Source organism: Suricata suricatta, chromosome 5, assembly GCF_006229205.1.
Source record: "Suricata suricatta isolate VVHF042 chromosome 5, meerkat_22Aug2017_6uvM2_HiC, whole genome shotgun sequence".
NCBI lineage: Eukaryota > Metazoa > Chordata > Mammalia > Carnivora > Herpestidae > Suricata > Suricata suricatta.
This window is the reverse complement of record NC_043704.1, coordinates 70,014,513-70,023,889: the sequence shown is the minus strand read 5'-3', so window position 1 is coordinate 70,023,889 and position 9,377 is coordinate 70,014,513. Positions and strand designations below refer to the sequence as shown.

Here is a 9,377-nt window from a genome sequence, read left to right as displayed (position 1 = left end):
CTTCACCTTCTAGTAAGGCTGCAGAGAGCAATTTGCCCTAACTGCCCATCCGGGAAAACAGTCCTTTGCCTGTCATTTACAAAGTTATCACCAAATCATCAAAGACAAACTATATGAGTGGAAATAAAATCCTGGATATGAGACTAGAAGCCAGAGGGATTAAACCTCAAGGGGATGGAAGTCTCATATTTGCTAAGGATCCATATTTTCTAAGTCTCAAATTTGCTAGAGAAGGAGCTTGTGACCATGGGCGGCAAAGGGAAGGTGACTGTGAATTAGTAAGTCATTGTTTGAAACCGGATGCCCTGCCCTCCAGGGAACAGCACAGTGGCAGGTCTGTTCTGAATGTGCAAGAAGGGACAACGCCTAAGCTACATGTTGAACATTTGGTTTTTTATGACCCTGAGTCATTTCATGCTTCTCAGAAAATTTATTTATAGGAAAGTGAGGTAACAAGGAAGAAACTTCAAAATATCTTACCCAGGGCAAATGTAACCAAAAATGTCTGATCCTAAGCCCATGTGATAGGTGAATCACACATATATTTTTTTAAATGTTTATTTAATTTGAAGGAAAGAGAGGAGGGGAGGGGCAGAGAGAGAGGGAGAAAGAATCCCAAGCAGATTCCGTGCTGCCAGCACAGATCCTGACCCCGGGCTTGATCCCATGAACTGTGAGACCATGACCTGCGCCGAAACCAAGAGTCTGACAACTAACCAGCTGAGCCACCCAGGTGCCCTAAATCACACCTATTTCAACCATTTCTAGCTAGTGAACCCTCACAAGTAGGGAACTTTACCTGGGCTTTCCCTACCCTGCTGAAAGGAAGATATCTGTGGATAATATAAACAGATGGACATTTTTACAAATGAAACATCCCGTCTTTATCCTGTGAAGTAGCTTCACTTGGGAAAAGGGCACTGGCCGGTGAAGCAGGACGTCTAAACTCTGGTCCCAGCTCTGCTAGTAGCAAAATGTGACCTGGGGAACAAGACTCCTCTTTTTGCAAAGCCAGAGCTGTCCCATCCCCAGAGCTCCTCTCTTTAGTAAATCTTGGTGTGATCTAGAAGCTTCCATGTGCATTCTGGTGCTTGGTCAGGCCAGGAAGCATGGGACTGAAGAACCTGAAAGGCCCTTTGGCTCCAGCGTTCTGAGAATCTATGACTCTGATTTCCCTGGCGGCCGGCGACCTCTGGCCCCAGAAGAGACTGTCTGCTTCCCAAGGCTGTTTGTCCTCTGTCCCCGGTTACCTGTCCCTTCAGGTGGGAAGATGTTTTTGTTTCGCATTTTTTTTTTTTGCATCTAATTGCATTTTTACTTGTTTTAGGCAAACACCAAAAATAATACCATTTTTCATGGGCATCTACAGAAGAATATAGTGGTAGCATTCAGTCTAATTTACCTTCTAAAATAATAGAAAGTGCTTTCACAGATACCATTTCTTTACAGAACTTATTCGTTTAAATTCTCAAATATTTTTTATTCCACAGAAAGAGTAAAAATGACATAAGCAAACTCATCTTCAAAAGTGGAGATTTCCAAATGTCCCCCTACGCTGAGTACCCCAAGAACCCTCGCTCACAGGACTGGGGCCGAGAAGCTATTGAAATGCATGAGAACGGAAGCACCAAAAACCTCCTCCAGATGACGGACGTGTATTACTCGGTGCGTATGCCTGTGCCCGGCGCAGCTCAGGCTCCGCTTCTCTGAGCGGATGGGGATTGTCCTTTGTGGTAAAGATGCTACAGCCAGTTAAGGGTTAAGGAGAATGGTGGCATGAGCCTCTTATTTACATAATTTAACATTCAGTTTACTTAGGTAAACTGAATGGTGCATGGTGTTTATTAGTTTTGACATCAAGATATGAAGGATATTTCCATAGAGCACATTACTTTTATGGGGCGTTAGCAGTAATCCTTCTTGTTACCGAATTTGGTTTTAAGCTACAAGACTGAAAACTGAAAGAGAAAGAATTCAGTGACATTTAGCCTGTGGCCCCTGCACATGCTTTACCTCCTGTGGTTTGGGCAGTTAGAACTGAGGGACTGGAAACTGGTATAAAGAGAACAATTCAGTGTCGTCCTCCACAAGCACTTCTCCGAGGTTTAGAAGAGTAGTCGCCCAGTAGGTCTTCAGTAATTGGCTACACCCAGCCCTGGACTGCATCATTTGGAAAGATGGCAGACTACCTTGACCCTTGCTCCTTCTGTCCCACATTGAATAACCCCGGTCTGATTCCCTTACCCTGCCCGGTTCACTTCACATCCCGCTGCCTCAGCCCTCCAGCAGACACAGATGGGGCTCTCTGAGCTGAAAGGTACACAGACGTAGGTGACTTCTCATTCTGGGTGGACCTGTTTGAGGTAACGATAAACATGAACCCTTGCTGGGGACTTAATAGCAATAGGCAAGCCTGTGACAGAAGTCACACCACCTCTGGTTGCTATGGGGACTAACCGTGAGGGTTCAGACTTTGGACGGGAGGGGTTCACGCTGCGGACGCTGTAGTTACAGTGGACCCTATGAGGAACCTGACACTGGAGGAAGAAGAAGAAGAAATAAGGGGGAAAATAAACATAGACACAAACAGTGCTAGTTGAAATGTTCCCATTGGTGTTTCTGCATAGGTGCTTTGCATCCTTCGCAGTCCGGGAGGTCCTTTTACTCTAATAACTGCAGCCACGTGTCTGCAGGTGTCTGCTAACCAAGCAGAGGGCTTCCCCGAGCGTGCTCGCACACTTGCACGTTTTACTTGGGACTCTTCACCCCAGCGTGGTGAGATCACACAGGGACAAATAGACCTGTGGTGTTGTAGGACCACCTCCTCTTCGCTTCCATGGTGTTAGCTCAAGAGCTGTCTTAAATAGATACCATCAAGAACTCAGACCAGCCCCATCTGCATTTCGGAATCGGCTGAGCAGCCTGTCGAAGCTTATGGCCTGACGCTGTCACCTGCGAAGGCTGTCCTGCACCGTGCTCTCAGGTGTGCTTTGGGCACCCTTAGGATTCACGTTCATTATATGCCCCATCCAGGGCTTTATTTCTGCCAGGCAAGCATTTCCTCCTGGTGGTCCTCAGTGAGGGCCTCCTCAAGGTAGCCATGTCACTCCTTGGGGGCTTCTTTTGCCCATCAGATAGGTAGTCATGATGCTCTCGGCTAAGATCTGGTCAGGGACACGTGAGAATCACTGTTGGCCTCCTGCTCTGAGGTCCTAACTCCACCTTTGACAGGTGGTTCTGTGACCTTGCAAAAGTCGACTCCCCCTTCATGGCAGGGACAGTAGTGCTCTGCTAAGTGCCAGGGAGGATTTAAAGCCATTGTGCGCCACAGAGACTGACACACCTGGTAATAATCAGGTAATAATGTTGATAATTATGATAATTAGCCCAGGTCTTTCCTGCTGGTCTAAAATTGCTGCACTCTTTTTCATAGTTTTTTTTTTTAATCTCCATTTAAAATTTAAGCAGGGGCACCTGGGTGGCACAGTCAGTTAAGTGTCCAACTCCCGATCTCAGCTCAGGTCTCAATCTCAGGGTTGTGAGTTCAAGTCCTGCATTGGGCTCCACACTGTGACGTCTGCTTAAAAAAAGAAAGAAAAGAAAGAATAAAATAGAGGCAAAAGTATCCCAGGTTTCACGAAGGAAGGGCCCGGGATGTCCTGACTTCTAGTTCAGACCCTGCTCTGCTATGTTTAGCTGCCTCCATCTTAGGTTTGTAAAACATAGGACTATTCATAAATAAACAAACAAAACCACACATACACATTAAATTTAAATCCATGAACAATAAATTGACTTTTCTTTTTTTCTCTCTGGCCACCAGCCCACAGGTGTAAGGAATCCTGAACTTGAACGAAATGGACTCTACCCGGCCTACACTGGACTGCCGGGATCACGGCACTCCTGCATCTTCCCTGGACAGTATAACCCATCTTTCATCAGTGATGAGAGCAGGAGAAGAGACTATTTCTAAGTGCGGAAGAGAGAGGGAGGGCCCACTGCTCTGAGCAACTTGCGGGACCTCGGCTGCTCGAAGGACTGCACCAGGGGGCCGCGAATACTGGCTGCTCCCAGGACTCGCGGAGCCACCCGTGAATGGCAAGCAGGAAGCGAGAGGGGCGTGAGGGGCGTGGCCACAGTGGAAGGGGACAGCAGGATGCGCTGACGCAGACGTGGAACTGCGGGCTTCTCGTTAGGCACCTTTGCCGTCACTGTGAACGCAGGCCGGTACCAGGAGTCGCTGAGTTCAGCAGCCGCCACCGCCAAGGGCTGTTAGCCAGGGCACATGGTCAGGCACCTTCACCAGGACCCAGTCTTTCTTTCCTTAGTTTGCACTTTAGTAAATTGGGTAGGGAGGCTTCCTTTCGGATTTGTTTCAAGATTTGCAGAAAGAAGGCCTCTCTTCCTCAGACACTTCCACAGGCCTCAGTTGGGTGGTGATTAATTTATGTCAGAGTACTGGCTGTTTCCTTGTTTTCCTGCCCAGTATCTACATGCTGAACAACAGACGAGGATGCTGAACATATGACTAAGGTTTGGGGATGCTGTGGGGAGCGTACAGTGTTCTCGTAGGCTTCTCCGTCCTCTGCAGTTTCCAAACCCACCCTCAGAATGAGGGGTTGAAATTTATGAGGCCTGGCACACACTCCACTTGGTTTTTTAGTCAAGGTGACACGTTTATTTAGGATTATTTTTTCCCTCTGCAGTTAAATCCCACTTTTTCACGTAAGTCTAGGTCCAGGCAGAACAAGTTCCACGTGGTTCTCAGTCGAGGCACCCGGCTGCCTGTGGTGAGGCCCAGCAGTGGGCCCAGGCGCTGGGTCGGGGCCCCGATGGGGGGCTCACAGAGCCGCAGGCGGTGGGGCGCTTCTCCTCCCTGGACGCCTCGCCCCCACCTTAGAGCTACACCTATCTGCAATAGAAATGGAGAGCAGATGCAGATTGGGGCCGAGGGGTGCACCACCACTAATGGAAAAGCAGCTTAAGAGGAGTAGGCTGATGGGGCGAGTTCGGTTTCCTGAAGCCCCAGTGCTTTGGGAGCCATGTGGGTTCCTCAGGAAGACTGGGCGGCTGGGACGGAGCCGCGCAGCCGCGAGTCTGCTTCCCTCCCAGCGGCTTCTCTGTATCCCGGATCTTGTCCACCGACTCCATGCAAACTTTCAGCCCACTGCTCAAAGCTGTTTGTTCACTGAAGAAATAACTTATTTTTACTCAAGCAGTAATTTGTACCTCTTTATATTACTGCATAGTTCCCTCCAGAAACATAATTTAAGTCAGCACTGGAGAACCACAGACTTGCAGCCAGTTAAGGAGTTGAGAGGTTGCCTTTGGGAAGGAAATTCCACACGTCTTATTTATTAGGTTTGTGACATGGGTCCTGTGAGGAGGGGGCATCCTCCGTGCTCAGCGTCTTTAACTGCTTCTTGGGGAACTGCGATTGTTCTCATCCCCTGCTTTGGAAACCTCCTGTCTGGAGATGAGAACACAGTGGTTAAAGAATTGTTCCCACCCTGAAGCTCAGAGCTCCGTGGCACCCACATTTCTGGAAGCAGTGTAACCTCTGGGTCAGTTCAGTCTTGGGCGTGGTGGCTCCTTCAGAGTTCTCTTTTCAGAATGTGTCTAATCCTTATCGTTAGGTAATCCTTGTCCTAACAGTGTTAAGTGCAAACTCCTGTGCCCCGTGGTCTCCATGAGGCTCCAGCACCCTGCCGCAGCAGGAACACAAGTCAGGTGTGATGCTTTTAGTCGTTAAATTGCACTCCTCTCCCGAGATACGCAGAGAATTCCGTTTTTGTCAGTTGGATGCCAACTTAACATTTCAGAGCATCACCTTTCTGAAGTCTTGGGTCTTGCCTCTGTCTGAGGAAGCAAACAGCCTTTGTGCCTCCTGTCTCACACCTGGCTGGAGAGCTCCGAGCTCCTGTACCCCCCTCACCCCAGCCAGCAGACCCGGCTACCTCCCGAGGAGCCTAGCTTCCCAGCTCTTGGTGCAGATCCTAGCTCCTCCCGGGACCCAGAGCCCGGCGGGGAGCTCTTCCCAGGCTTACTCGGCTAAGGGGGTTGGATGACATCACAACTGACAAATCATCTCCTGTGTCAGGACCAGAAGCTATAAGCTCCACAAAATGAAGTGTTCTGTCTCAAGAGCATTCTTGGGAAGAATCCCAAAGTCCAGGAAACAGTATCCTGTGAGTTTCAAGAATGCTTTCCTGTGAGTACATTTTGTGTACATAAAATGGATTAAGAATATTGTTTTTCTTTTACTGTGAAAAACAGAGGCCCTGTATAATGTTAAGGTCATATGTATCTTATTTCTAGGAGGCTGTGGGGTTGGGGAAAGTGTATCTCAAAAGCTTGAGGGTCTAAGAACGTATGCAAATAGCATGGCTGTTATCCCGGGCCAGCTGCCACCTGAGTGAGGAAGGTAGAGGCTTGCTTCACCCCTGCCTGGGGTTAATACCTCCTGAAAGACCCTGCCCGGGCCAAGGGCAAACCCCCAATAGGACAGCAGCAGCTGCTGGACTGAGGGGACAGGGCTGGGGGCCCCCTGGCAAGCAGAAGCTCTCAGATCCCCCACAGGTGCTCAGTGTCAGCCCCTGCGCCTGGAATGTGGGTTCGTGCCCACAGAAATGCCATGGCCCTGCCTCACTGGGGCCCCACAGACGAAGGTGGAAGGGAAGAGTGACACTCAACTGCTCCTGGGAGACTTACACTTCTGCAGGGAGAGCTGGCCACAGGGAAACCTTGCGTCCTATAGCAAGTGGAAGCACTCTGCCGGGACCCCCAGAGCAGGATGGGGATCACCTGCCAGCCTCCTGGCAGCTGGGGGTTTTGTTTAAACTCCAGGGGGTCTTATTTCTCCTGTTTTTTCCTCTCTGCCACATGAGCCAACCCAGGACACTGGAGATGCCTTACTAAGTCTACCTGTCACAGCCAGAATCTCTGGTGTTCCCAACATGGCCAGGCTCTGTGCACGGCCCCTGGCCTCACTCACCACACCCTTGCGGAGTGTGCACGAGAGTGCCCATGTCTCATATGTGCTAAACTTTCAGAGAGGAAAAGTCTCTTGCCTCGGAGAGCCAGGATTCAAACCGTTCTGTCTGCCTTGCTATCATGGTGAATTACTCACCGTCTAAATGTACCTTAAATGTCAAAGAGGGCATGAGAAACCAGGCTTAAAATATACTTAAAAACCAAACAAAACCGTTATAAAGCATTAACTAATGACATGAAACGCAAAAAAAAAAAAAAAAAAAAGTTGAATCCTTTGGGAAAAAGTCCTCTTGGGTTTGTTATCGCACGTATCTCTTGGACACTTGAGGTCATCATTAAGGAAATAGTGGCTGCCCTGTGCTAAGAAAGACGCGTGCTGGTGCGTGGCTTTGGGAGCAGGAAGGGTGGGGTGATGGCCCCGGTTTCTGACAAACAGCCGGACTTAGGTGTCCATCTGAGGACGGTTTGGCCTTGCTCCCGTGGTAAGGCTGTGGCACCCGTATACCAGAAGCATATTTTTGTGAAGGTTATCAGAAATTGGGAACGTATTCAGTTGAATGTCTTAAATGCTGACAAATCTTCCTCCTTTGACAAAATTTTACTTTCAGAAGCAGCTAAGTCACTGAGAGCCAAATTGTTGAATGGGGAGTGGAATCAAGCTGGCTGATAGCATTTGAAATGATAAACAAAGATGCGAGTATTAAGTTCTCGAAGAGGCAATTCTTAAAATGTTGGCCCAAACAGAAGGGCAGTGTCTTGGCAAGACAAAGCTGGATGGCTGCCCAAAAAAATGTTTTGAAGGACGACGTTCATTCAGATGTGAGAGTCCCCAGAGCAGGCACACGGGCCGTCCCTCACACGTGGCTTTATGGGGCCTCCGTGAAGCCATCTTGCCTGCTGGGAAAGTGCCCAGGTGCCCGGTAACTCTGGGAACTTTGCCGAAAGAAACCAAAGCTGAGCATTCTAGTTGCTCCTGGTTTAGGTCAGCCCAGCACAGCTCTAAGTAGGGTTGAGACCCGTAGATCTAAGATACTGACGCTGATTTCAAAGCAAGAGCACTTCCTTGGAGACAAGAAGAATACAAAGTTCAGTATTTCAGTATTTTCTATCTTCTTTAAAACTGCTCTTAATATCAGAGATATTTTTTCTATGTGAAGACTTCTGTGGGGATCAAAAGGGACATGTCCTTTCCTCCTTCTTGACAAAGCATCATTCTGAGGTTCTCATGTGCATTTTTGGAAACCGATATGGTTTTGTAGAGTTGTCTTTTGAGTATGTGTTCTTTTTTTTTTTTTCTTTTTCTTTTTCTCTTCTGAAATCCTCAGAGAAGGAAACTGGTTAAGATACTAGAAACATCAAAGTATTAAATGTCAGTGAATTTGTTGTGCTAAAATATCTTTTCAGTAGTGTTCTAATGTATCCTCGCTGGTTTCATAGGCTCACTGAAAAGCCTATGAAACCAAGGGGGACAATTTAGGTTTACAAAGGGACAGATCTTAGACCAGCTTTGTCCCTCTGCATTTTTTAAGAGGCTTTCAAAGGACTTGCGTATTAGATTCTGGTTTTATCATCTATATATATTCTTTGGACATGCCGTGCAGGTGCAGAGTTCTTGTGGAAGAAGGATGGGACTGGACAGAGGGGGGTGGAGCCAGGTCCACCTGGAAAACTAACACAGATTTCTGTATTACCTTGGCCTGTTTCTTTTTTTTAAAAAAAAAGTCTTTCATCATGGGTTGCTGTGAGTTTCGTTACTGTGTGTGTTGCTGGATTTATGGTTAAATGAAGCATGTAGCTGGAATATGAACTTCTGGAGTTTTCACATTGTCCCGAATTTCTTTTTGCAAACCTTTAAACCTTAGCCCCTGGTTGGTTGTGTTAAAACCATTATGAGAATGTTATTTAAAGTTGTATTATAATTGCAACCTCCACTAATTATTCAGTACTGTAGCAGCAAAGTATTATTTGTAAGAATTTGGTTATTTTTATACTTATTCCTACTTTAAGTCTGGCGTTCTAGTCAGTAAATGATGCAATAAAATGAATATCATTTTCCTTGCGTGTTTTTCTCACACTAACAAGAAAATCACACCAGAGTTCAGCAAGTTACCCTTCAAAAGTTAACAGTGGAACTGTGGAGTGAACTCTTGCATGGCAGATCTTGGGATTGAGTCATTTCTGTATCCTCGGTGCCCGGCACAGTGAGGAAAAACACTTTTGATGATGGGTGATGGATGGACAGTCACACTGACCTAAATGATAAAAAGCCTATTTCAGGTATAATACCTGCTTTTGTTTACTTTTCTTTCTGTGGATTGGAGACCATAGGTAACTAATTCAGGCGCTAAACTCCACCACCCCAGGCTCACTCTTCACGTCTTGGA

The 9,377-nt window shown here is 47.4% G+C and overlaps 1 protein-coding gene across 1 annotated transcript in view; it reads left to right on the top strand.

Moving 5' to 3' along the window:
* HEG1 (heart development protein with EGF like domains 1) overlaps positions 1-9,048 on the top strand; it is a 56,904-nt gene extending 47,856 nt beyond the window's left edge. The window contains exons 17-18 of the mRNA XM_029938724.1: positions 1,491-1,665; positions 3,824-9,048. Of these exons, the coding sequence (XP_029794584.1) occupies positions 1,491-1,665; positions 3,824-3,973 (325 nt within the window). The 3' untranslated portion in view covers positions 3,974-9,048. The remainder of the gene's footprint in view (positions 1-1,490; positions 1,666-3,823) is intronic.
* The last annotated feature ends 329 nt before the right edge of the window (positions 9,049-9,377 follow it).